The sequence below is a fragment of the Lathamus discolor genome, chromosome 3 (genome assembly GCF_037157495.1).
Source record: "Lathamus discolor isolate bLatDis1 chromosome 3, bLatDis1.hap1, whole genome shotgun sequence".
In the NCBI taxonomy this organism is placed as follows: domain Eukaryota; kingdom Metazoa; phylum Chordata; class Aves; order Psittaciformes; family Psittacidae; genus Lathamus; species Lathamus discolor.
Window position 1 is genome coordinate 143,071,394 of NC_088886.1, and position 27,610 is coordinate 143,099,003.

The following is a 27,610-nucleotide window of genomic DNA, read 5'->3' on the forward strand; positions in this document are numbered from 1 at the left end:
GGTCTCTCCATATAGCCACACTGCACAGTACATATCATAAGTGATGCCTCAATGGGTTCAGATCCCCAGCCTGAGGGCTGGGCAGTGAAAAGCAAAGGGTTTTCCAAACCTACCTTTGGAGGGGGGAGGTTCGGCAGGCTCTTCTGAGGAGGGGATGAATGCAGTCCCAAATCTCCATTGGTCAACGAGTTCCTCCGATCCAACACTGCAAGCCAGAAACCCAATTATATTGATAACATGTGGCATTTCCCAGCAGAGCACTTGCTACCCACGGCTGCGCAGGAACAGGGAGGTGCTATTTGGGTAGGAAGCAGTGACAGTTACAGTGCTGCAGGGCCACTGTGTCATTTCAGGCCATAGCCAGGAATGCAGCACTAGGAAACCCAGCAGAAGAGCTGGCCTGTTTTTAGGGCATGGTTTTCTTTCTGGAGTGACAACCATGAAGCTCAGACCCCTGGCAGAAACTTTAAAGGGTATTGAGAAGCGGAATGGGCAGACACTGCACGGTGACTGAAAATCCACATCACTTTAGCCCTCACTAGCTCTGATCCTTGCTGCTGTAAGCAGAGAGAACAGCAACTGTGCCCACCTCTGCTGCCTTTCCAGAAAGCTGGAGCTAATATCACCCTGCTCCCATCCAAAGGATGCTGCCTAGCTGAGCTGCACAACGGCTCAAAGCCAGCCAAGAACAGTGATTTAATCGCTACTGAAGGAAGAGCTGATCTTGAAGGAGCCCAGGCCAACCATGTGAAAGGGCATATGGCAGCAGAATAGCTCCAGGCGACCCGTGTCTGCCTCTGGAAAGTCAGATTTTCCACGCAGCTGAACCAGCAGTGATTCAGTAGCTGGAGGGTATATTGAGGGCCTAGAAAACTTGTGTTCAGTCCCTCTCCCCCCACCACACAACTCCTGGGTGGCCTCAAACAAGTGCCTAAATCCCACGACCTGTAAGATAGCTCAAAGCAGCAACGCTCAGGAACAAGTGGGAGCAAGGCACAAATAGCTGTAACATGAAGGACTTGGAAGGCATTATACTGTGCAGATGGGAAGTCCCCCTTTACAGAGCATCTCTTGCCAAGTATTTTGGGAGAAGTACAGCTGAGGTACACAGATATTGCAAGTCCAGTAAATTAGTTTAGGATTTAGGTCCATAATCAGCAGCAAGTTGATGCACCAGCTCCGTTAGTCACCTGCTGATGCTCCAGCCGCATTCTTGCGCACACATAGAAACCACCAAGGCATTGAGCAGTGCCTGGCAGTGGTTAGCACTGCACTTAGAAGACACGGGCAGGAACTTTGCTGCATATTTTCTGGGGTTTAAAAATAGAAGCTGGAAACCACATTACTTTGTTCACGTCTGGGGCCCAGAAGCCACAATGACAGTTCTGCCTTGCCAGGCTGCAGCCAGCTCCTGGCTTGATGGCGCAAGAGCCCAAAACACATCTCTTGCGGCAAACTGCTTCCTTTGGCTGCTCCTGATCATCAGCACTGGGTAACTTCAGTACACCAGGAGGACGTGGAGATCCATGGATCGATAGGCACCAACTCTAAGCAGCTATGCGCACCCCACAAGTAGGGCTGCTGGATGTCTTGTAAGGTTCAGAGTAATCTTATCAGCATATGTAAGCTTATAAGGCTATGATTGAGTGATTGTGGGGAGATCCAACTACCAAAATACCCCATTGATCATACCACCAGAGTCATATCTACAGGTTGCTGTTGAAAGTTGTCCTTTTCTATGAAGGACCAAGGAGATGGAACCCTCAAGGTGGACACCTTCCATCAACAGCAGCTGCTGAGGCCATTACTGAAGCCCCAATGTGCTACTCTCCAAGAGGGGATTATCTCTGCATTCACACTTGTCCACACAGGGAACTTTTGAGGGGCCTCTTTCAGCAGACAGAAACACAGGTCAACTCACATCATCCTGTATCAGGCAGAACCTCTCATGCTCAGCTCCATAGAAGAGAAGCCATTGTAGCTGCAAAAACCACTGCCAAACCCTTCATAAGTGGTGGCCATCTGTTCTGGACTCTGCAGCAAACCTAGCAATCATCCCACAGAACCACAGTGCCAGGAAAATGCTGTTTGATTTCTGTACCAACAGTTCCTCCTCCTCCCATCAATCTTGGAGCACAGGATGGAGACCACAGCTTTGGTCCTCTCCTTGCTGGAGACCTGCCCACCTCCACAGACATGTGCCCATATACTCCAACTGAGGAGCTGAGCAGGATATGATGGAGCTTTGATTCCCAGGCTCTGTGCAAGTAGAAACACCCCTTTAGCCTTCATCCTGTCCTGACAAGACCTATGGGAGATGTTATGGGCTCTTCTGTTCTGAGGTTGCAGAGGGCAGCTAATGCTCTGCCCATCACATGAAGACAAGCAACTAACACATGCTTTTTGTATTAAAAGTCCACACAGCATGTGTTGTATAACCCTTTCTTTTCCTGCTACACACATCAGCACCACAAATAACAGACTGCTTCCTTAGTGGGGTGGGAGAAAAGGAGTATTTTTTCCTAGACAAGCACTAACACTTCACAGGTGTCTTCTGACAAAGATGTCTCTCTAAAACCTGGAATATGGAGAATTTAGAAGAGAGGAGGAATTAAATAAACAACCAAACAGCCAAAAGCCTGCCAAAATTTGTATCTGTACGAACTGCGACTTATCTGTTGGCTCTGTTCTTTGTATAGGTGAATGTCTCCTGGTACTTGGGCTAAAAGGACCACACCACCAGGAGCTGTGGACCACTCCTTCTTTTAGTCTCCCTGTGCTGACTTCCAGGACATGCCATTTGGCTCACTGAGGAGCCCCATTGACTTGCAGGGTAGAGACTTGCTGTGTTTCTCGAGTAACTGATATCAAGTAATGATGGTGCCTTCATCACTCACTGCAGTGAATTCAATTCCTGTGCCATAAAAAGGTCTCTCAAAAGCAGGGTACTGTTCATTTATAGTAAATCCTCACCAATGAAATTGGATGTAGATACAGTGAGCAGTGAAGTATGCATTTTGCAGAAATAGCATGTTTTAAGGTTTTGAGGGGGGGACTTCAGGAGCTCATGTATTATCACTTGGCAAGTGCTTCACCCTGTGCTGCTACAGCACACTTGAGCATGGCTATGGTGGTGAAGAAACTGCAAGGCACAAGAGGTTCTGTTGGCTTCAGCCACAAGCGTGGTCACCACATCCCATCAAAGGCTTTTGGTGAAATAAAATGCACAGAGCATCAATAGATAAATGGGGTAAAGGGAGTGACATAATCACTGGGACAGCCATATCACACCCCCCCATCACCAGTGAAGTACTAGGCTCATCCAGCTGCTAAACCCAAACCTGCAGGTCCCACCACTGACCAGACAGGCACAGATCTCTCCATCCCGTTACAGAGGTGAGATCAGGGCTGCACACCCAGCTGCAGCTATGGCTAAGATCCATACATGTGTCTCACTGACTTCAGCGTTTCCAAGTAACTCAGAAGTTTTACTTGGAATAGGGAGGTCATTGAAAATGGAGAAAGAGTGAAGTGCCAGGTCTCACAGGGAGTGACTGAGTGGGTAGGCTCATGGCCTTGATAGGGAAAAGTCGGAAATAAAAGAACCAACTCTAAAAATAAGTTGTCTGAAATTGCCTTCATGTTCCAGCACAGTGGATCAGAGCAAGCCTTATTTTATCCACCCAAAGGAGAACTTAAATAAGGAGATGTTTCTGTTGCTGCTGAGCTGCTGGAGCTACAGGGAGGCTGTGCAATTCTGTCACACAGCATTGCAGTGTCACCCACAGGGCCCCGTCATTGGCCACACTGGGGTTGCACATGTCATCTGGGGGGACATCCTGTCCTCAGGGGTATTTGAAGTTCACCTCAATTCAGCTGAAGGTAGTTTAAAAGATAAAACAAACAAAAACCCACCACAAAATAAAACCAAACCAAACACCTCCATAACTGGAGCTATCCCAACTCCTGCAGGACCAGTATGCCAGCAGCACTGATGCATCCTCTTGTCTCATCCATTTGGACTGGAAATTTGGGTAGGGTCAGCCTCAGACTAGGTGTGTATTAAGGAGATGTGTGTCACTAATAACCTCACTCTATGCTACTATCAAAACCAGCTTTTGTGATGAGCTTCAAAGAGCAAGAACATTTTAAGACCATTATGCTCTTTGCCGTGTTACAAATTCAAAACCTGGGAAGTCTGAAGACAGTATTTTATCTAGGTTTAATTTCTTGGCTTGCACACTGCAGAGCTCTTGCATCCCCAGGTGATGAGTGTGCTCTGCCCATGTAGATAACAAGGGAACTAGCCTGGTAAGGTTGGGATGGCACAGAGCAATACACTAAAGAAGACACATGCCTTCAAGGTCTCAGAGAGGTGAAGCGACTTGCTCTGTGGCCAAAGGAAACATGAGGGCTTCCTTAAATACCTCAGGCACTGAAGCTTTAAGCCTTAGAAGGCAACGTTTTTATCCCAAAATAACGCCTTCCAAAGTGCTTCTTCCAGGAATAACCTCACAGTATTGGCAAGGACCACTGTTTCTAAGGGAATGTCATGAAAATGGCAGTCCTTCCACACCATCAACTGCCTCAACCCTCAGAGCTGACAGAGGGGGCCCCATCAGTAAAGCAAGACTCTAACCATGTGTGCCTTCATCACCACCATTAGTCATGATGCAACCATTAATCTTCATCTCCCTACCTTTGTCTTGCTTCTCCTGGTCACCCTGCTGCTTATGGATGGTCACTTTGTTCATATAAATATATTCCTCATCGCCACCTGCAACCAGAGGGAAAAGTGAGCTCTTTACCCACACTCTGCTTCCACGTTGCTAAGCTTTTCCGCAAAGACAGATGTGAAAAGTGTCTCTGCTGAATACATTTGGGGAGAACACGTTGTTGAGGCAATGTGCAGGATAGAAACCCCAAGCAATAATAAAAAGCAGAAAAATTAAGTGCTTTATAGTCAGGAAATTCCGTGAGTTAAAATTTCTATTTAAACATTAACTTGGCCAAATGGTACATCCTGTGTATCTTATAAAGTGGATTAAATAAACTTAAGTTTTAATAAAGAAAACAGAAAGGATCAGGAATCTTGGGAATCCTTTGCTTGTAAAGCTGGATGCATAACTATAGTAATTTTACATAAACAATTAGAGGTCACTGCAAAAACAACCTCCGTTTAATTTTCTCCTTCTAATTTTCATGTTCCCCTTTCCCACCAGCCTCCAAGGAAACGTTGCTTCAGGACCCTGCACCAATCCCCATGAACCCAGTGCCCCGGTGCTCCTTGTCTGTACCAGTGGACTTGGTGTAGACCCGCAGGAGGTCGGAGAGGAAGCTTTTCTTCAGGACGGCAGTGCTGCTCAAGCTCTCCTTGTCCAGGATCCGCAGAAAATCTTCCAGTTCCGTGAGCAGCTGCTCGAGAGCTACAACAGCAACAGAGACAACGCTTGGCAAAGCAGTTGGGTGGCATTCAAAGAGGACATACCTTAATGCTGTGTTTTCCATGCAGGAATAATCTGTATTTCATATGCAGCTTGAACCATTCTTTTAGTTTTTAAAAGAAAGTGGGCCCCAAAACCCCAACGCCTCCAACTTCCCTTAGTCTGCTCATACATCAGTAAAATCCTGTATAATTACCTCTTCTTCTTCTTACAGGACTTTTTGCTCGAGGTGGAAAAGCCTGGAGGGATTTTGAGTACCGAGGTTGAGATTACACAAAAGCAGCTAGTGAGATCTTGAGTCTCAGCAAACATTCAAACCCCATTTGGACTGGGACCTACCAAAACCACTGCTTTTTCCTTCCTCTTTCCAAGTCTCCTCCTTATTTCTCTTTCTGTAATGATCTGAGAATGTTTGTGTGTGCCTCCTAAAAAGAGACAAAAAGCCCGCCTCAAACCTCCACGTACACAAGTGGTAATTCGGTGGCTTCTCAAGCCGTCTTGCTTGGCTAGTGACAACAGAGATCATTGTACCACGTGGAACTGAGGACCCAAGACTGAGCGACATCTCAAACAACCTTAAGGAAAACCAGTCCTACCAAAGACATCCCTACATACCCACATCAAGCCACTCCCCAGCAGGCAGAGGCTAAGCCAGGCTAATAAATTTGTTTTCCTCCTGAGGAGGTGCTGCTCAGCTCCACCACCGACAAATCACCCCTCTGACAGTGCTCAGGCTGAATCAACAGCCGTTTAATTGCTTGCTTTTGTTCACACTGAAGTTTATCACGGGCTAATTAGCAGCAGTGGCAGAAGCCAGTTCCAGGGAGGAAATAACAGAGTATTATGTGGAAAGAGGAAGTGCTGTGCACGAATGGTGTGTGGGAAAAGCACGGAAACCCCAGCCAGGGCTGTTCCTCCCCTTTGGAGGCACCCCTGCTTCCCCACTCCACTGCTCCCTGATGCTAAGGAGCTGCGGGGCAGATGGGTTGAAGCTTGGGTTTGCCACTGCCAGGTTGCAAACCAGGCTGTGACTCCTCAGCACGCCACCAAGGAACGTGACTTGTGGATAACTGAACTGGGGCAATGCTCCACTCCCTTTACTTACAGGGTTTCCATGCCATGTGCTCCCACGGTACCCCTATGAGTTCACATCAATGAACTAGGAGTGTTAACAGTTTGGTTCCATAGTGCAAAGCATCTGAATCATGTGTGGTTTAAGTGCTACCACCTCCAAGGTCACAAAGAACATTTGTTTAAGAGCAAGAGAAAGCCATCACCTTCATACTTCCCCATCTTTAGTCACCAGTGACCCTTCCTCAGGTCAAAATACATTTAGAAGATTGATAAATAAAGCAAAAATGACCCTGTAAAGGTTTATGCTGCTAGCCATCGGCTGAAAACCAGGCTACTGCTCTCAAACTGTATTAATTTCACTAGCTTGACTGTAGAACAATAATGACACCAGATCGATCAATAATGGCTCAAGCAGAACCTACCAAGTAGTAGTTCCTCACGCTTCATTTTATACCCCTTACACCAAACTAATTCTCATCTGGTCTGATTTAGAACCAGTAGAGAACAGAAAATGCCTGTATTAGGCTGCATTAACTTCGATGTTTGTGCTAGCTGCTGTTTTGCTCAGAAAAAGCAAAAATCACTTCAAGAAACAACAGCTTTTTTCATAAGCTATAAGGAAATCGGTACTATGTGTTGACGACAATATCAGATGGCACTGATAATCATTAAACAATGAACTGGGAGCATTTGGTGTGAAACCCACTCATAACCAGCTTCTCTCACACTTCAAGGCCCCTGCTGCTTCTAAGTTTAAGGAAGCTCCACTAGGGTAAATGACAGCCCTGCTGTACTCACTCATCTGCTCCAGTGGCCCACTTCAGACAATGTAAATGGAGGTCAGTTCCTGCTGGTCAGGCCTGATGGACAGGACATTTGTGTCAGGGATTGTATCAGAAGAATGTAGCTGTTGGGGTGTTGGTTGATGAGAATCTCAACACGAGCCACCAGCGTGCACTCACAGCCCAGAAACCAACCATGCTCTGGGCTGCATCAAAGGGAGCATGAGCAGCAGGTCAAGGGAGGGGATTCTCCCTCTGCACTCCACTCTTGTGAAACCTCTCTGCAGTCCTGATCCAGCTCTGGGGCAACAGCACACGAGGGATGTGGAGCTACTGGAGTGAGGTCCAAAGGAGGTTATGGAGATGCTGAGAGGGCTGGAGCAGCTCTGCTCTGGAGCCAGGCTGAGAGAGCTGGGCTGGGGCAGCCTGGAGAAGAGAAGGCTCCTGAAGGGGAGACCTGAGAGCAGCTCCAGTGCCTAAAGGGGCTGCAGGAAACCTGGAGAGGGGCTTTGGACAAGGGCCTGCAGGGACAGGCTGAGGGGAATGGCTTTAACCTGCCAGAGGGGAAACTGAGATGAGCTCTTAGGCAGAAGCTCTTCCCTGTGAGGGTGCTGAGGCGCTGGCACAGGGTGCCCAGAGAAGCTGTGGCTGCCCCATCCCTGGCAGTGTTCAAGGCCAGGTTGGACACAGGGGCTTGGAGCACCCTGCTCTAGTGGAAGCTGTCTCTGCCCATGGCAGGGGTTGGAACTGGATGAGCTTTAAGGTCCCTTCCAACCCAAACCAGTCTGGGATTCTATGACTTTAAAGTTCCCATGTATTAAAAAAAAAAATACATGTAATTATTGTCTGAAGCAGGTCAGCTCCAACAAGTGCCCACACGGATGTCACAATATGGGGTTTGCAGGAAAGGGGGTACAATTAAGGGGGTATGATTCCCATTCCCTCCTCCACCGCCACAACTACAGAAAATGACTTTAGTCTTTTCCCAGGCATCCACAGCTAACACACACACAGGGCTCTGCACTTATGAATAGCACAGCCTATACAGTAGGTTACATTTTCCAGCCCACCAAAGCTGAAATCAGGCTCCCATTGACTCAAAGCAACTCTTTTAGGACGTGATCCTAGGGCCACAGAGGTCAGCGGAAAGACTCCGTCAGACTTCAATGGGTTCAGACTTTAGGGGCTCGAAAGATTAATTTTGCTCTTCTTCAGCAAGAAACTGCATATAAACCATCTGCTTTTATACAAGTATCTCTTTGATCTCAGCTGGACATTCCCAATCCAAACCTGATACCTGCAAAAATAAACTGCAGTTGAAATGAATGTGACCATTCATCCTCTTATATCTGAAGGACAAGCCAATACTCAGAGCGTGATGAACGTGAGAAGTAAGAATCAACATCATGAGGGTCTGTAAGAGCCTCTGTGCAAGCAAGTATTGCAGCAGGGCCCAGAACATCAACACGATTAAAGACTTAAATCTTATGTCTTAGAGCTTATGTACATCAAATCATTTCAGGATTCTGAATGCTGGAAACCTATTATGTCGTGGTGATGATGTACGGAACACGCTCATGGTAAAACCAGTTTGGTGGTTATCCAAAGCAGCCTGAAACAAGTGTGTCTTGTTATCTTAGCAGTTTAGAAATGAGAGCACACAAAGAGATGATTCCTGTAGTGCGGTTTGCAGAGTGATAGTTACAGGTGCAAGAAACAAATGGCTATGAGCAGCAGAATGAGCGATCAGCAGCAGACAGAAGCCCAAGTCTCAAGACAGCATAATACTCAGGGATGCTTTTGAGAAGCCTTCCACAGCTACATTGCTATTCTTAATTCTCACAGCACTTCTTTGTGAACCCCCCAGTGCAGTGGGACTCCAGTAATCTTTCCAGCATCATCTCAAGTAAATATCTCCATAGCGCTTGCAAAAATTCAGCCCAATGCATGTAAAAGAGATTACCTCTGAGGTTAAGATTGGCCCAGAAGAATTAAGAGACTTAACCAAGGTCACTGTGAATGCCTCTCCTGAATCCAGCCCTCTCAAGTCCCAGGATATGATGCACACCATCTCCTCAAAAAGCATGGTCACAGATATGGTGTACCACTAGATATCACAGCATAGTTTGTATCATGCTGCTCTTCTTCATGGGCACAGGCAGCAGTCACCGGATAAAACCCGTGAAGATTTCACAACACACTATGGGGAGACCTGTAACAGCATTATAGTCAATGTAAAACTTGACTTATTTTCACCTGCAGTGAGTGGATAATCATCTCTAAAAGGACTGAACTTTAAAGTGTATAGAAATGCCACATCTTTACTGATGTAATAAGGACTTAGAGGATGGGTTTACAAAGAGAACTACCAGCTCCTCCTGCATGCACTTAAATGCATGGCGAGAGATGTTCTCCCTCCTTTAGAGACACTCCCAGGCATCCCTCTGACCACAGCAGACTCTCTCTGTCTGAAGACTGTGACTTTGGTCACAGCAATAAGCAACAAATTGCTTGAAACACGACTGCTCTGTTTCAAGGGCAATTCAGCAGCAGTAGGACGGAACTGAAAAGGGCTTCTTTTGGCAGGAGTCTATGGCCTTTCTTTGCAGACAGAGAGGCTCTTGCATTGCAGCAGTGTCTATCCTAGTTCATGGGAAGCTAGAGCCAAAAATGCAGCAGCTTGCAAAGCCCCCATTGAGGAAGCACATTCCTTGTGAAAGAGCTGCCAATTTTGCCTGACACCAAGGTCACTGAAAGGTAAATGACCATTAAACTAGATTATAAAAGCCATTCCTACCAATAACCACTGATCTTTGTCATTGTGCTACAATAACAACCTATGTCTACATCTAATTACTTCATGCCTTGGCCTTATGAGGAAATGGAAAGAGAGGCTCAGAATGAACTTCCATTCAAGTGTTTTAGTAACCACTGGGCAGGATTATATTGGATCATTTAATCTAAATTCAATTATATATTTTACCAAGGTGGAGGGGCCCCAGCCACCAGACAAGGAACTGTAATAAGATACATAAGGAACAACAAACTCTTTCCTCTACTGAGAGGTGAAAGATAAGGAGTATCATTTGCTAACAGGAAACTAAGGTATAGAGAGATTAAGTGATTTGTCCAAGGATATGGGTGTATTCTCCAGCAGATCAGTAAGACAGTCCAGCTTTCCTGTGCCCCAGCCTGCAGACTGCACTCCCAAACCACCCTTCCTTGGATCCTGAAGCGCTGAGAGACTTCCCACCCTCCTGTCGAAAGCAGGATCTGGGGTTGGTACTTTTGGCTTCACCCCTTATGGAAGGGGTTAGGCTAAGCTGTTGGCAATCAGCACACATCCAGGCATCCAGCAAATACCTGCAGCCTGTGGCATGCCAAGACTTTTGCTTCAAAACCCTTGGGAAATCCAGAGATAGTGGAAGTGATGCCAGCATCGTGATTCATGCATGCATCAGGCTGCAGGAACAGAGAGGCTCCTGAGGGGCACCGAGGTACCTGCACATACCCGACTGTCTCCTTAGTGCAGTACACCCCATGGCATTCCTTTCAGCCCCCATTTCCCACTGGCCAGCCCCAGCTGCCAGCACAAGGATTCCCTAGAGGCTTCTTTGGCAGAAAGCAGTTCCTTTCTTGCCCTGGTTTCTTTTTCCCTTCGCTGCATAAAATCAGTAAGGCAGCTGACGAGCGTGCAGAGAGGACAGGCGGGTACAGAGACAGCATTCAGGCTGCTGAATAGCGGGTGCTGTCAGCAGAGCTGGAGGACCCAGCCCAGGCCTCCTTGGCTCATTTGGAGTCGTACAGTAACAGTCGGCCTTTGCAAGTGGGAAACGTCACCCATGATGACAGCTAGAGAAGGCCATTCTCCCCAGCTGTGAGGAAAAGCAGATGTGTGGATGGTGACAGCTGTAACAGCTGGATGACCTCTACACGGGGCCACCTTCCAAACCAGCAGAGTGGATCCTTTCTCAAGCAGACCAGCCCTCCTCATTGTGCCGGCTTCAGGGTGTTGAAGAGGAGCAGTGAAGCAAAGGGTAAAGCACTGCTTTGGCCCTTCTGCAGTGGTTATGGCTCCTCTGCCCTGCTCTGGATGCTGCTGGCTTCAGCACACATGGGCAACCTAATGCAAGAAAGGACATGGTGAACAGCTTGTCCAATACAGCACCAGGAATAAGCAACGCCTCTGTTGAACCCCAGAAGGCTGCTCCTCTGAAAAGCATCACCCTGAAGCCCCACCAGCATTCACCCAGGGTGATGAGCAGAAGAAAGCACACAAGTGCAGGGTAAAATTTACCAGCTTGGTTTTGACAATCAGAAACCAGGCTTTACTTCCCACACTTGCACCTGCAATGACTGGGCAGCCTTCCTTGTAGCTTTTCATGGGAAAAGGAAGAAAATCCCCAGCCCATTGTTGTCCAGCTGAAAGTGCTCCACTTTTTCCACAGAATAATAACTAAGTCTATAAATACTTGCAGACAGAAGAAATCTCCCCACAGCAAAATGAGAAGTGCTGTGTTTATCAAAGAAAGAAATTAAAACCCCCACCAAGTTTCTGGTAAACAGTGAACTTCCTCATTGGGGAATCACTGCTGGACTAAACAAGATAAAAGGCAAAATTCACAAGCCTGAGACAAGATAAAATCCCTCACAATAAGAAAACTGTAAACTTGGAGAACTCCTATCATAGTTCTCCTATTAAACTAGACAAGTTCCAGACAGTTATGACCACTGTCACAAAGCAGTCTGATTTTCAGGCATAATGAGTGCTCAAAAGGAAGAAAGAAGAGAAAAAACCCACCCAGACTGCTTCTATTGATGCACCTACAAACCAGCATCGCCTGGCTTCACACCCATGTTGGGAGCATTAGGCTCCTCTTTGTTGCAAAGCATGAATCATGGAAGGAGGGAGGCAAACAATGTGTCTTGCTGGTTGTGGGCTGTGAACTGTGCAGATGAACCCAAGCAGCTCTGCGTGGGCTGCTCTGGAAGCTCAAACAAGACCCGTATTGAGAAGCAGCAGCTCTAACCTAGGAACTCTGAACTTTAACAGAACGGCAGCAGAAAGTGCACACAAAGCTTTTTTTCCAGTTAGCTGAGCAAACAACAGGCTTCTCTTCTCTCCTGGAAGGTGGGAAACTGCATCCAAGAAAAATTAAGGGGAAAAAAAAAGAGATAGAAGAGAAGCAAAACATGAAAATCACTGAGTTTTTACTGAGCTATCTTGTATTTTAGTCCCATGTTGCTTCATTATATGCAATAGAGAGCATAGGCATGAAACTTCAGGGGTAACACAGTGATGTCTTTCTTTGCAAAGGGTCTCAGTTTTCCCATGACAGAGCAACTGGTGAGTCATTGGAGGTCTCACACTGCCAAAAAACTTTGTTGGACACATCTTTTTACCATGCCGTGTTAGCAGACTGCCCATCAAATCAGAAGATCCCCAAAGCTTTACTAGGCTATGGGCTGCAGGTCTGTGCTTAGGTGGTTAGCAATGGATGTATCATCAGCAAATGGGGACTTACAGAATCATAGAATCATAGAATAGTTAGGGTTGGAAAGGACCTCAAGATCATCTAGTTCCAACCCCCCTGCCATAGGCAGGGACACCTCACACTAAACCATCCCACACAAGGCTTCATCCAACCTGGCCTTGAACACCGCCAGGGATGGAGCACTCACAACCTCCCTGGGCAACCCATTCCAGTGCCTCACCACCCTAACAGGAAAGAATTTCCTCCTTATATCCAATCTAAACTTCCCCTGTTTAAGTTTTAACCCGTTACCCCTTGTCCTGTCACTACAGTCCCTGATGAAGAGTCCCTCCCCAGCATCCCTATAGGCCCCCTTCAGATACTGGGAGGCTGCTATTAGGTCCCTACGAAGCCTTCTCTTCTCCAGGCTGAACAGCCCCAACTTCCTCAGCCTGTCTTCATATGGGAGGTGCTCCAGTCCCCTGATCATCCTCGTGGCCTCCTCTGGACTTGTTCCAGCAGTTCCATGTCCTTTTTATGTTGAGGACACCAGAACTGCACACACTACTGCAGGTGAGGTCTCACAAGAGCAGAGTAGAGGGGCAGGATCACCTCCTTCGGCCTGCTGGTCACGCTCCTTTTGATGCGGCCCAGGATACGGTTGTCTTTCTGGGCTGCGAGCACACACTGAAGCTGGCTCATGGTCATTTTCTCATCTACCAGCACCCCCAAGTCCTTCTCCACAGGGCAATATCACAGAGTGCCATGGAAAACCATGCAGGGACCTGGGACGGATCAGAATGTCACCCTGGAAGTGCTGCATCTTCAGTGTGCTGGAGAACCAGGTCGTACAGCAGTTGTGTAACATGGTAATGCCTGTTGGGATGGAACCCGGGTAGGAAAACATCAGGGAAGCAACTAAAGAAACATCAGCTCAGTAGCCAAGACAGTAAGGGCTGACTCAAATCAGGATAGCTGTCAACTAGAAAACTGTGGACTAAGTCAGGCAGGGCAGGCTGTTAAAGAGGGTACTCTTTCTAAGGTAAATGTCCCCAAGCAGGGCCTATTGGGATCCCTTCTCAGGGAGAGGAAAACAATTTTAAATTGTACAACACAGAAATCACATTTGCTGCCAAGCCCCTGCTGAATCCCACAGTGTTGTGACACACACATGATTTCCTATAAAGACTGATTCCCTTCTCTTCCCATGGTCCTTTCTGCCTATTTTTCCCCTTTCTCTTTCAGTTTTCAGTAAGACTGGTGGCTGGTTTTGGTTTCTTTCTGCCTTGCGAAGTCTTGCTCTCCTCTCCATCGTTCCATGTGGTTGACTTTGCTGCAGGGGTTGGTGACCACCTGACCTGCAACTTAAAGTACATCCGTTGTTTGCTATCTCATGTAATGCACAGCTATATCCAGGAAGGGGCTACTCAAGAGGTGTCTGATCAAGTAGAACAGCTGTTTTCAAGGAAAAGAAACATGCAAAAACCTCAACTACATGACAAACACATGTGGCTCTACTGCTGGAACCCAGCACAAGGAGGCATCCCACAGCCGCTTGCTCAGCCCAGTCTTGTTCTCCTCTGCTTTAATGAGGTCTTTGCTCTACAAAGGTGACAACATGTGCTCCTGCACCTCAGCTCAGGTCTTTGCCATGGCCTCTGGGTTAAGGGGCATGGTTGTAGTAAAAACCCTGTGTCAAAATTTGCATCATCCTTGTTCACTCTGCATGGTTACATCTAGAGGAAAGTACATTTCCATCCCTCTTTGCATTACAGAATAGCGGGCACACGGCTGCCCTAACACCTACCAGAGCCAGCCACCACAGGAGCCCCTCTTTCCCACAGATAAAGGAAGCCTGGATACCTCATTCCCAAAACAGCAACAAGGAAAATGCAAGGTCCTGATGAGATTAACTATCACAATGACTGTGAACGACAGCTTTCGAACAACACCCCACAGTTTGTACCACTTCAATACAAGTAATGGAGGTTAACTGCCAAAAACATCTGGAGATGGATTTCTCTCTTGCAGGCAAGACAAATTAAAGGAAGCTGCCAGATACACAGAGGGTTGTGTTGCTTTCAAGAGAAGACATGCACACTCACATACACATGCACACACCCTCTGAAGGCCTCATATCAAAGCATTTTCCCACCATTCTCTGTTGATTTAATGGCATCATTCTCCAATGAACAATAGAAACATAACAGAAGGGGAAAGCAATTATGTCTGAGAAAGCAAAAGCAAGAGCTCTGGAGTCAGAGAGAAAGACAGACACACAGCCCTGGAGTCCCCAGTCTTTTCCTTGCTGTTTCCTCTGCAGCAAGGGCTCATCTAGCCATGCCACCCACAACAGCCAGGGCTGGGCCTCCATTCCTACAGCTGAAAAGCAGAATGATTACTCAAGGCTATTGCACTAGTTCAGGGGAAAAACAGGTTTTAAAGTATCCTGAAGTATATGAGGGTAGGCTGGCAGAGCCTACAGAAACATTGTTATTGATTGCTAGATTTCTTCCATAATAATCTTGCTCAATTCCTTGTCCAAACATTGCACACAGTCCTCATCCATCCTCTTCAGGGTGACCTGGGAGCCTAAATACCAGGAGGGAGCACATGAGGTGCTGAGGTGCATGTGAGGAGCATATGCAGCTGAGGTGCTGAGCACTATTGATGCAGCAATGTGCAAACCGGAGATTTTTTTCTGGAAATTGACAGTCATCTGGAAATACACTCAAAAAATGAGAACAAAAAACCCCAAACACCACTCCCAGAAAATTCCCCAGCCTACAGACATCACCAGTGACACTCAATCCTCTTCCTAACAGCAAGATTCAAAGCAAGCCAACATTTACTAACCTTCAGTTCAGGGTTAAGAGGCATGGAAAGGAAAGGTTTAGGAGTGACTACTCCAGAGGTCAAATCACAAACCCACTCCTGCCATGAGTCACTGGTACTCAGTATCTCCCAGCAGTGCTCCAACATCTGCCTCCACAGGAGGCTATAAGCTTCCACCCACCCTCCCACACGCATGGGGATGCCCGAAGGTGACCCGAGGACAGTGCTGGATGTCCTCACTCTTACATTCAAGAGATGCCACCTTTATTCCTCTCCCACACCTCCCATTTGATGTTTCATTGAAGGCAGTGTGGATGAGCAGCCTCCCAGGAGCAAGGAGCTCCCCTGGTTGTTACGCATTGCCAAAGCAGCTGGGCACCACATGAGCTGTTTCAAGACACATGTGCCCTGTGGGGAAACACTAATGTTGTCCTAATGCTGCAGCGATGCTCCAGAGAAACAGAGGCTCTGCCGTGCTTCACAGCACAATCATTGCTTCCATCATTCAACAGGTTTTCAAATGCCATTCAAGTTTTTGTTTAGATGTGTCAGGTTATTAATCCACCTTGTCCAAGAAACTCCCAAATATGTTTCCTTAGTAGAACCTTTTTGTCCAATAATAATAAAACCCGATACTTACTGGTTGCCTTGGGGAAACAAATGTCACTCATAGGGAAGAGCCTCAGAAGAGAGCTTCTTCCAGGCCACCCAATTCATGCAATGGCTGCATGCACATCACTCTTCCAACATAGGTCCTGCTCACCATGTGAAAGAAACCTGTCCTAAGACAGTAGTTGGAGGAAAAATGGTGATAGAATACTTCTAAGCCAGGAGGGTACTGCGGTAAGTGATGCAGCAATATGCAAACTAGTGTGGAAGCAGTGAAGATAAAGGGTCAGGATGCTTGGACCATGGAGACTACTGGAAGTTCACACCACTGCATGAGGAGATACAACGTGAGCTCCCCTTGGTCTCCCTACAGATCCAGGCCCCACATGGTGTGGTAATCACTCAAGGAGCACGGATCAGAGAAGCCATGGACATTTACCTCCTGAGATAAGCAACTTCTGCAGTGGCCTACCTAATGGATGGCTCTTGGTTTGATAGTGATAGACCTGTCCCACTGCCCACAGGTGCATGGGGCAATTTCTTACAAGGTATGGTAGAGGCAAGCACCATAACAGCTGCCAAGGCTGAGAAACAAACCTTGTTTTACCATCAAGGTCACAGGAGAAGCCACCACCTGCACCCTGGGCTTGTGTCTCATCACCAAGCACCAGTAACTCAAACTCAGAGATTTACAGGTGGGAAAGAGAAGGATCAGGACAAAACCACTGCACCTTTGCCTCCTTCCCCAGCAGGGCCCCGCAGGAGCCCAGGGGGGCTGAGACAGCCGAGGACCAGGAAAAGACTGGCGTTCCTTTTTTTCCATGTGAATTGGAAGACTTCTCCGTTTCTATCCCAACTGTGAGGCATGGAAAATGAAAGACAGCTCTCAAACCAGCAAAACAACCATTTAACGGATAAAAGATTGTCTTACTGTGTCTGTCTTGCACTTTGTTTATATGAATGAGAGCCAGTTATCCAGGCTGGGAACAAGCCTCTGAATTAAATCTCTGAAACCCATTACATAAATATGCCAAAGGTATCACTAATCCTATCACAGATTTAAGAGTTAGATCATTATTTTCATTTACCATTTCAGCAGAAAATCTGTGACAAGAAACTGCTGATGAAAGAGCCCAAGCCCTCCCAGCAAATGCAGCTTCCTTGGAGCTTTTCTAAACTCACATTTGACTCTTTCATCTCCTTTTTAACAGTCTTCGGAGGCATGCTTGTTTGGCTGTAATTTACCCAGCCTGGCATTCCTCTTTTCTCAGCATTACACACTAATGAACAATTATGCCATCCTCAGTAACGGAGGATCCCTTCCCACCTAGTTTATTTGGGTAGCAATGGCTCATGGATGGATCCCTGCAGTTAGGGCAGCCCATGCTGTCCTCATTTGAAACCACACTGCCATGTTTTCCATACAAAAGGTAAACATAATAAAGTTAAGTGTTGACACTAATAAATTAATAGCTTTTAATGAAAGTAATAACTTGAAGGAACTCTCTATTTACTTACTGCCAGTCCACTGCTCTGCCTCCAGCACTGGAAGCAATTCAGTCGAGGACATGATTAGCATCTTGCAAGCAGGAACTGTCCTCGAGATAGTTTTCTTGTGTTCATAGGCATAAAGAGATGCACATCCTCACAACTGCTGGCTAGCTAGCAAGGAAAAAGGCAGCTACAGCCAAGCCTTCCAGCTTACAGAGAAGGAACTGAAGACTTCTGGCCATCCAAGCTGCCAACAGCCCAGAGAAGAAGAGAGAGCAGAGATGTTGCTTTGCCTACCTTGGATATTGCTCAAGGAGGAATCATATGCTGCCACTGCAAACATCTACTCAACCTGTTGACTCTCCTGCTTTTAAGCTCCAGCCTCCGAGACAAAGCCAAGCCAGCCAGGGAGCACAAAGCCACAAGAGCCTTTCAATCTTCTCAGGTTAGGAAAATACATGAGGATTATTTCTGTTGTGGTTTGTTGCAGTTTCATTTGTTTTATTGCTATCTGCTTGCCCTGGCTTTCTACGAAGCAGACAAGGAAAGCAGGTGAAGACAAATTACTAGGAAAACACTCACCATACATAGGGCTAGGCATACTTTGCTTCAGAATTCACTGAAAACAAAAAATGTTAATTTCTTGAGATAAAAGTAATTTTGATTTCACCCAGTTGTTTCAAGGATGGGGAGGAGGGATAAAGATAAGGAGATAGCAGGAGAAGGCTGGATCTCCAAAGACAGGGCAGTTGCCCTCTCGCCCTTACCTCCAATTGGGGTTGAGATCCCTCCCCTAATTGAAGTGACTTGAATTCATCTTCTCTGGAGGCTGCTCCATCCAAGTATGTTAGTACAGATGGGAAGGAGCATGGGCTCTTCCACCCAAAGAGCCCCACCTCAAACAGCAACTGGGATCTAACCACTATGAGTCCTTCTGATCTACTGAAAAGCTTCTACTTATTGTCCTTCATCACTTGAGTTTGGTTAAAATGAAACAATCTTTTGTGTGCCTCAAACCAATGTCAGACAGTCATCCCAGCGCAGTAATTTCTCTCACACTGACACCAATAGGAGTTTGCTGCCTCCCAACAGTTCCTTGTGTGAAAAAGTACCCAAGGGAAAAAAGTGCTTGCCCTGGTAGCCAGATGGATGGGTAGGAAGAAGCCATAAGCTCCATCTCAGCCTTCAGCAGGGACAACTATTAGAGCCACCTGAATAAAGTGCTGAACAGGTTGCAGGTGTAAGAGCTGCCCAGCTCTTCAGGGCTGCTCAAACCATCAAACTCCCCACCTCCTCCGTGGCATTCAAGACTCACACAATTAAATTTCCTCTCCATTTTTAATAACATCTGACTGAATTTCCAGGTGGGACATGCCAACTGATGGTTCTGCAAATCCCTCCTCTTGGAGGGCAGGGAAAACACAGGAAACCATTTTAGAGATGTGTAAGAGAAACTGGATCTATAGGAGCCTTCCAGAAACAGAACAATACATAGCAATTTCCCCACCTGCAGTTATCCATCCTCACCCAGAATTCTTCAGAGGCAATGCTCCATCATGTTTTACCCACATCCTCTGTATGCCTATCTAAGACTGTCATCTCTAAAGGACATTTGAAGGATGAGTGTTTCATGTTAGTAGAAAGCAACAGAAGACAAGTGAAATCCCTGATGCAAGCCAAGACTTAGTGAGGACCAGTGAGCCTGCCACTAGCTAGGGCAGGCAGGTATAGTAGGGGATAAAGGAGGGACTAGGAAAAACACCAGTCAAGACATTTTATATACTTATGCAGCTTATGCTGCAGCATCTCCCCCTCACCCTGAGCAGGCACCATGCAGAGACCATGCTCAGGTCCTGGAAACTGGTCTTGAAACAGCACCATGATCACAAGCTCTGCACCTTTGCTAGTGTAGGTATTTCTGTCAAACTGCAGAGTCAACTTCTGCAACACTTGATAAATTGGTTCTGCAAACCTGGGAAAGGCTACTGTGCAGTTAAACACTTGAGTAGTTCACTTTTTTCAATATCCATCCTTCATCACGGCCAGTCTTTTAGGTCAAAACACAAAACTTCAGCAACGGGGCTGATTGCCAAGGCTTTGGCAAAGATACTCAGCACTGATCGATGCTCAGGCTCCTGCTTCACCAATACGTGTTTTTCCTCTTAACACACCTCACTGCATTTAGACCTCTGCCATCAAATTTGCTGCCCTATTTTAGGAGGCTGCAGGAACTTGCTCTCCTGGCTGACACAAGGCACATTACCTTTTCTTGCATGAGTCAGCCGCCAGCAACAGGAGAGACCTTCTTTGTAATTGCAAAGGAATTAAGTGATTTTGAAGCAGGGGAGTGTTTTGGAGACAGCAGGAGCACTTCAAAAAAGGCTGCATTATGAGAAGCAAACTTCAAAAGAAGTGACAAGACTAGAGTGTTTGTGGTGCCTGAGGAAGTAATTAGAATTTAAAAGGGACACAGATCGGGCAAGTACACTAGGCTAAGGAAGATGAACTGCTGCCAGAAAAGTTCCTTTGACTTTTCCAGTGTAGTTTGCACCAGAAATGCAGTTTCATGAATATCGGTCTTAAAACAGTTTTAGAGAAAACCCTTGCATCTGTTGAAAGCAAGAGAAAGATGCCACCATCAAAAAACTAGATGCCTCCTGCTTCCATTTCTCTTTTCAGCTTGTTAATAGCTGCCTTGCTTTCATCGTTCCCAAAAAGGAGAGGGTTTCTGCAAACCCCTCAGAGATAAGCCATTTCTCAGAGGACTGGGTTTGTATACTGCACAGTTTATCTCCCTTCAGCCCACGGTGGGGCTGTTTTGACACAAAGGTTTCCAGAGTCCATAAGCACTGATGTTTGACCTGCCAGTAAGTGACCTTCAGGGTGAGGAGCACTGCTCCAGCTGGAGAGGTGTGATGTTAGTCAGAGATTAAACTGAATGCAAAACTTCCATGATCACTGCTAGATCTTTGCTGTGTCACAGGAGGCTTTGAACTGGTGATTCAAACAAATATGAGGCTGCAACAACAGAACTGCAGCTGAAAGGCTGTTCTGGTTTCCACCAGCAAGATGAAGCAGCTCATGACATACTCAATGCTAAGCCCCTTCCACCAGGAGGTCCCAACACTTCCTCGGAAAGCAAAAGTCAGAGATAAAGGTCTGCAGTAAAACCTAAGACCAAAAGATTTGCAGCTTTGGTGTGAAGCCAAAGTTCAACCAGGGCCATTTCTTCTCATCCTCTGTTCCCTACCTGAAGGCATTAATGCCCATTTTCTTGATCCTTTTCCCTACAGCAGACTCTTTTGGTCAGTGATTCATACCCAGACAGTGACTGAGACAGCTAAAATGAGTCAACAGCCTTTGGAAAGCAAACAAGGCTCATGTTGTGTTGTCTCACCGGCTGCAGGTGAGATGGTGAGTCAGGCTGGAGGAATGAGCTGGAGCAGCAGCACCTGGCAAAGGCCATCCCTCTGGACCACTCTCCCAGCTCAGTGGGTCACTGCAGTTAAGGCACTTGAGCTTCTTATCTGTCAAGTGTGCAACAAAAAACTTGCAAGGAGTTTGGCAAGCTTAAACAGGCTTCCAGTAACACTCTGAGGAAGCTTACAGGATGTCATAACACAAAGTAGTTACTGAAAATCATCTCAGCGTTCAAATGGTCCTCGTGGATTTTTAGTTCAAGCTGTGTAGGAACTCATCTACTTCAGGCTTGTGGATGCAACCCCAATCTCAAAGGAATGGAAGTTTTCACCCTATGTCATTTATCCCCACAGGCGCCACAGGACCTCTCTTCCCCAAGCTCCTGACATGATTTTGAGAGAAACTTAGTATTTGTGCAAATGCAGCTACTCCTGAATGAGGACTCCTAACAAGAAGGTGAATGAAGGGTGCCACATTTCAGGACTGGCAAACGCATCTTGCTACAGAAGATACCACTTCAGAATTTGCTTCAGGAGGTATCAGTGGTACCATCAGCCTGAACCACACACAAGCAGCCACCTGGGTATTTGGATCATAGAATCATAGGATCAGTTAGGTTGGAAAAGACCTTTAAGATCATCAAGTCCATAGGTGACTGAACACACTGCTTACCATGCTGATCCCTTAGTTACTGGCTGGAAATGAGTGTTTATTAACTATGTCAGTTCAACAGGGTGGGCAGGTCTACATGGACCTTCGGACTTGAACTGGAAGTTGGGAGCACTTCTTTGAGAGTACAGAAATACTGTGAGTATACATAAAGATCATATCGTTGCTGTGCAATCACCACATGTATCTACCAGAGCTGCATCTTCCTCTGTCTATACCAGATGAATATCCTATACAGCCCCACTGAAGCTTACAAAATCAGCTTTAATTTAAGCACAGAAGAGAAGGATGCCCTCTTGTCAGAAAACTCCAGTTTTATGCAGGCACAAACAGTGCAGAAATTTCCCCTTTCATGACAGATCCAGCTCTGGAGAACCCAAAACACTAGAGAAAAACCAAGATGAAAGAGAAACAAACACGAGCTGCACTTCATTAAAATGGGAACCACAAACCACTCAACGTTTAATGGGAAGCCCAAACTTGAGGATTTTGTTTGTTTTTAAGAAAAGGAAGGCAGAAGCCACCACCTTTCAATAGCCAACAATCCCACTGGGCCACCCCATCAGGATGGGAAGGTCTGAGGACCAAAACCAAGCTCAGATTGTGCAGCACCAAAGGCAACTCCTCTGCATACCAAACAGTAGTCCCTCTCTTCCATTTTCTCCCATTTAAGTCATTCCCCTACATATACATGTATACATTCTACTAGTGTTCCTGGGGGTGGGAGCCCCATCAAGACAGAGGCAGTGATCTCCAAGGCTCAGGCCTGATGACCTGTGTTTTCTGGCCCTGTTGCAGAGGGATAGCCACAAGACCAAAAACCAACCCTGAAAAACAAACATCTCTTGAACCGAGAGTCACAAGGCAACCCTAAACTTCTGTTTGAAAATATTCAGGCAGGATGTCTTGCTGAGCCGACACATCTGGTTTCCAGAAGGACTTCAGATGGGAGCAGCGCTGAACAAAAGCTTTTCAGGATGCCCATGGAAAGAGAGAAACAAAGAGCCTGGGAGACACTGCTGCAGACATGCAGCAAAGGGAGGACTTGGAGCTGAAGAGCCCTAAGGGAGCCATCACCATAGCTATCCCCACTCAGCACAGCTGCTAGTCCTGGATGTAACCTGAAGTCCTTTAGCCCCTGCATGTACCAAGTACAGTAGGGGAGTGATCTAAAGGCTGTATTCCACTTAATCCATCACTAATAAATGCATTTTTTAGCAACTCAGGACAACAGACATTTACAAAACACTGTACTATTGCAACTGACCTATTTATGGCCCTGGCTTAACTAAAGAAGTCAAGCATGAGGTTAATTCCATCCCTTGACGCATGTCCTGGCACACACAACCCACTTTTAAGCAAGTCTGTGATGGGATCTGAGCCTGTGCTCTGACTGCAGGAGGGACATCTCAGCAGTAAAACAGGCAGGAGCCTGCCCCTATACTTTCCCAACCGGCAGCTTAAAACCTCCCAGAGCATCCCAAACAGCGAGCAGAGAGGAGAGGAGCTCCTGAGATGTCCACTGTGCTCGTTCCTAACACGTTTCACCTTCTAATAAAGGCAGCAAGCAAGACAGATTTTCAATAGAGCAAAAATCCCTTTTCTTTCCCTCATTACACTAGTTGTGGAAGCATCCACTGAAAACTGGCTGGTACCCTCACCAGCACAGCCCTCCCTGCATGCTTCCCACTCAGACGTCTCTCTGCAAAGAGGGGAGAGGCAGGCAAGCTGGATGCATTTTGTCTCTTGCTTACCTAATAAAAACATAGATCATAAAAGGCTGGTTTCCAGGTCCTCACTGTAATCCAAGTAGAATTAACACAGGCGAGAAGGCAAATGCAGCATGTACCCAGGGGACCTGGAAACACCCGGCCATTCCCAAAATAGGAGCAGGGCTGGGACCCCCATTCCCGGCACTCGGCTCTCCCAGGCAAGCGCTGGGTCAGGAGGTGCATTCCTCTGACTAAAATACTATGAGAAAAAGCGATGCAGCAGCAGCAGCCCCAGCGCAGCCCCTGCAGAAACCAAGGGAGCTGCACTGGCCCCTGTCACCTCTGGGATGGTGCGGGAATGATGGGCCCCTGGGAAAGGGGCTGCTTCTCATGATGTCCCTGCAGAGTGCGTGGCACTCTTTGCGGCCCTATGGGATGCTGCAGTGCTGAGAGGTTCTGCTGAGATGCTGCTGGCTGCGTCAGGGAGATGGGAGATACACAGCAGTGCTCATTAAAAACGAGAAGTTAAAAGAAACCCACCAAAACCAACCTCCACCCTGAAATCAGCACAAAACCCGAGGGCAATCAGCTCATTGCCATAGGAACAGGTTTAGTGTTATGGCAGGCAGACAACTTGGTCCTGTAGCCCAGGGTCCTTGTGGTAACCTTGGGAAAGTCATCAGCTCTTGATTACAAATCTCAGGGAACATCGGATATTAGTGTCTGTACTGCCACGTTACATCTTGGCTCTGGCTAAGGCTTCCCTTGGCTCCCAAGGTGCTGGAAGACAAACATGTATTTTCTTTTCATTTCAAGATAGCTGAAAGCCACAGCCTGAGCAATGATGAGAACTGTGTGTGATTAGCAATAAATGAATAAGGCATCCTTAAACAAACAAACAAACAGAAATCCCCTGCCTCAAATCCCAGACCAGGACCCTGGGGAGCCAGAGGGATGCAGTAGTGGGGGAAACCATTGGGCCAACAAGCTTGAATCGATATCTGGCACTCCACAGACCCACTGCAGCATCAGGAGCCCACCTGCAAAACAGGGCTTAGAGGCTGGGGACTGCAATTTGGGGTCTCAGCATAGGATGTTTTGGGTCTCAGCATGGCACAAGATAGGACAGCGAGTCTTTGCCTGAGCTCCTAATAGAGGGTTTTCTTCCCCAACCTGGGCTGTACTGCCTTGCTGAGGCTTGACTTTCAAGGTGTTACCTGCTCTATAGCAGCTGCTGTACAACTCCCCTAAGTCCAAGGAGCCCATAACATACCTGCTTTCTATTTATTGCAAGCATGCAGATTGATTCTGCCTAGCCTCAAGGCACAGTGCAGACTTACTGCTTTGAGGCATGGCAGATTTAGGTTACATTCAGTTAGCAAAGCCCTTTTTAAAAGCTAGGCTAATAGAGTGACTCTTTGGCCCAAGCAGCGTGTCCCACAGGCTGCACTCACAGGAGTCCTTTCCTTTATTCACTTCCCATTTCCTGCCCTTTTGCTTCAGCAGCAAACTCCCTGTGCTCATAGTGTGGGTGGGATATACGGAGAGGAAAGGAGCACTCCCTCCCTACTGTACTTCTCATCCTCCACCACCTCCACCCATCACCATTCAGTATCAGGACCACAAGTTATTTCACCCAGCCCTTTCTAGGAAGGGGGAAGCTTGCAAACCCGGCCCTTTTGCTGAAAAGCAGCTTTTCCACAGAAAGCATGGAAAGAGATAAGAGCACCCGCAAGCAATGCTGGACATGTAGTTTCCACAATAAATCAATGCAATAGCACAGGGGGAAGTGCCTCCCCATGGTAAATGGCATCCCCAGGCAACTTTGCTCATTAGGAGACCAGCTGCCAGAGCAGGTGGAGAAAGACCCAGCAGAATGACCCAAACCTCCCTGCTGTTCCAGGAGGAAAGGGGATGGGGGATGCAAATAGGCTGCATGCCCACTGCAGAAATCTACCCTGATCCAAAGCAGCCCCTGGTGCTCCTTCTCACTCTCGTGTGAACAAGATCAAAGTTACATCGCTGCAGCTAATGCAGGGAGCAACTGAAATGGCCAGAGCTGCACAGGCAGCCTCCCATCACCTTGGGCACTGTGGGGTGAGAACAACCAGCCCTCATATCCTCACCGCAAGCATCACAAATCTTCAGAGCTCTTCCCTGTGCAAGCCTCTTTCCAGGTTGGAGCTCACATGTGAGTTTTCCCAGGGAAAAGCAAGCAAGTTTACCCCAGCCATTTGATGCCTCATCAATGGCTTTCTTGAACCGGCTGCTATTGATCACCTCACAGCTGAAACCCAGCGACCTGAGTCAGAAACCGAGCCTGAGGACAGCAAAAGCACATGGGGGGAACCCACCACCTCTGGCCAAGATCTTATGTGCATCAGTGTCTCCTCCCAGCCCCTGCAGTGTTCCAGGCTTTCTGGTTTTTAAACACAGAGGCAGCCCCACATGACTCAGCTGGCTGCTTCCCCTCAGGATTTACAGCTGGGATACAGGCAGCAGTGCAGGGGAAGGTAGAGGGAGTGGTTTTACACCCTGTGGAAACAATGCCATTTGTTTTGCTGGGCAGCCTTATACCCTCCAACAGGAACAGTCCTGCTGGTGAAGCAAAGCCAAGCACGGGAGCCATGCAGCATCCTCATTGAGCTGCATTGCAAGGTGCATCCTGCATCAAGCTACAGTAAACGTGTGGGATCCTGCCTGACCAAGCGCTTCAGCAGCTTTCCACCAGCACAGCTCTGGGTGTCAGAGGCGCTGACTCAATATGCTGTAATTTAAAACACAACTAATCTCTCCAGTTATGAAAATAATCAGTTATCCTCAGGACTTACTCCCTTTCCCTCTTCCCCTGAAAAATCAGGGATTACCCAGCCTTTCGCCTTTGGCTCCAGAACTGCTTTGCTGGAGGGATGGAAACCTTGACAGTGGTCACACTTAAGGAGTAGCAGATGTTCCTTTTCACTGGAAGTCCCTCCTGCCCAGCTGAACTCCAGTACGTGTAGGAGACCCAATCCTCTGGTGAAGAACCTCCCAGAGACACTTCCAACCCCTTAAGAGGTCAACTAAGGAGGATCAACACTGCAAACACCACACTTGGTTGGGCTGGAGGGCAACCTGGCCAGCAGCTCTGCCCACATCAACCACAGCTGGCCAGAGGTGGGAGCTCACCTTTGATTCCCAGCAAAAGAACAGAAAAGAACAGCTTGGGGGTGCCTGGGAAGTGACTGACCTGCCAAGAGAGACTCTGTGCTGAACCAACCAAATAAATAAGAGCGTTTTTTCTCCAGCCAAACCGAACTGCTGATGAAACCACCTTTCTGCATGACACATTTAGCAGTGCTTCGAGGAAATCAGGGAGGCAGCAAACCCATTAGCAGGGAAAAGCCTCTTCTTCCAGCCCTGACAGTACACTGTCAACGCTCGAGATTTTCATCTGCAGAATAGCTTAAGGGCCACAAGTTCACAGAGACCTGGAGTGTGCCAAAAGCAGATCCAGTGCAATGGGGTGGATGTTCATCCATGCAGCTGTGTCGTGTGCTAGAGGAACACAGGCTCTGCTCCAGGAACCTAAAACTCCCTTGACCAATATAGATTGTGCCTCTATGGAGCTGCATTATAGGCTGTCTTGCACACTCCTATTTAAATGTTCCTTCTCTGTTACTAAGGGTGTACTTAGCACAAGCAGCTGCTAGGGCTGGAGTAATGCATGCTCCATCCCAGATCCTTACTGCTCACAGAAATCCCTTCAAAGGGACTGTGCTGACAACTGAGAGGCTTCACTATTCCCACAGGAGAGTGGGGCAGGCACCTCTGGAGAGCGCCTAATCCAAGTCTCTGCCTGGAGCAGGATCAGCTGCAGCACATTACTCAGAGCAACCTGTTCTAGTTTATGATAAAAAGCTTTATCCTTACATTAAAAGGAATTTTTCCTGTATTCCGCTTCATGCTCACCGTCTCTTGTCCTTTCAAGACACCACTGAGGAAAGCCTATCTTCTCTACACCCCCTGCTCTGGGCATTTATACATGTGGATGAGATCTGCTTGGACTGATGCTTCTCTAGGCTGGATGGTCCCAGCTCTCTCAGCCTTTCCTCCTGTGA

At 47.3% G+C, this 27,610-nt stretch overlaps 1 protein-coding gene across 3 annotated transcripts in view; it reads right to left on the reverse strand.

Annotated features, from left to right (window-relative positions):
* Nucleotides 1-27,610, reverse strand: part of AFAP1L2 (actin filament associated protein 1 like 2) — a 71,092-nt gene that overhangs the window by 21,945 nt on the left and 21,537 nt on the right. For 2 of the 3 annotated variants that reach the window (XM_065672314.1, XM_065672313.1), the window contains exons 2-4: nt 5,298-5,426; nt 4,700-4,777; nt 114-205 (exon numbers count right to left, since the gene is read on the reverse strand). In XM_065672314.1, coding sequence (XP_065528386.1) covers nt 114-205; nt 4,700-4,777; nt 5,298-5,426 — 299 coding nt within the window. Of the gene's footprint in view, nt 1-113; nt 206-4,699; nt 4,778-5,297; nt 5,427-7,316; nt 7,379-27,610 lie in introns of all 3 variants that reach the window. The other variant, XM_065672315.1, reaches the window with a different exon arrangement.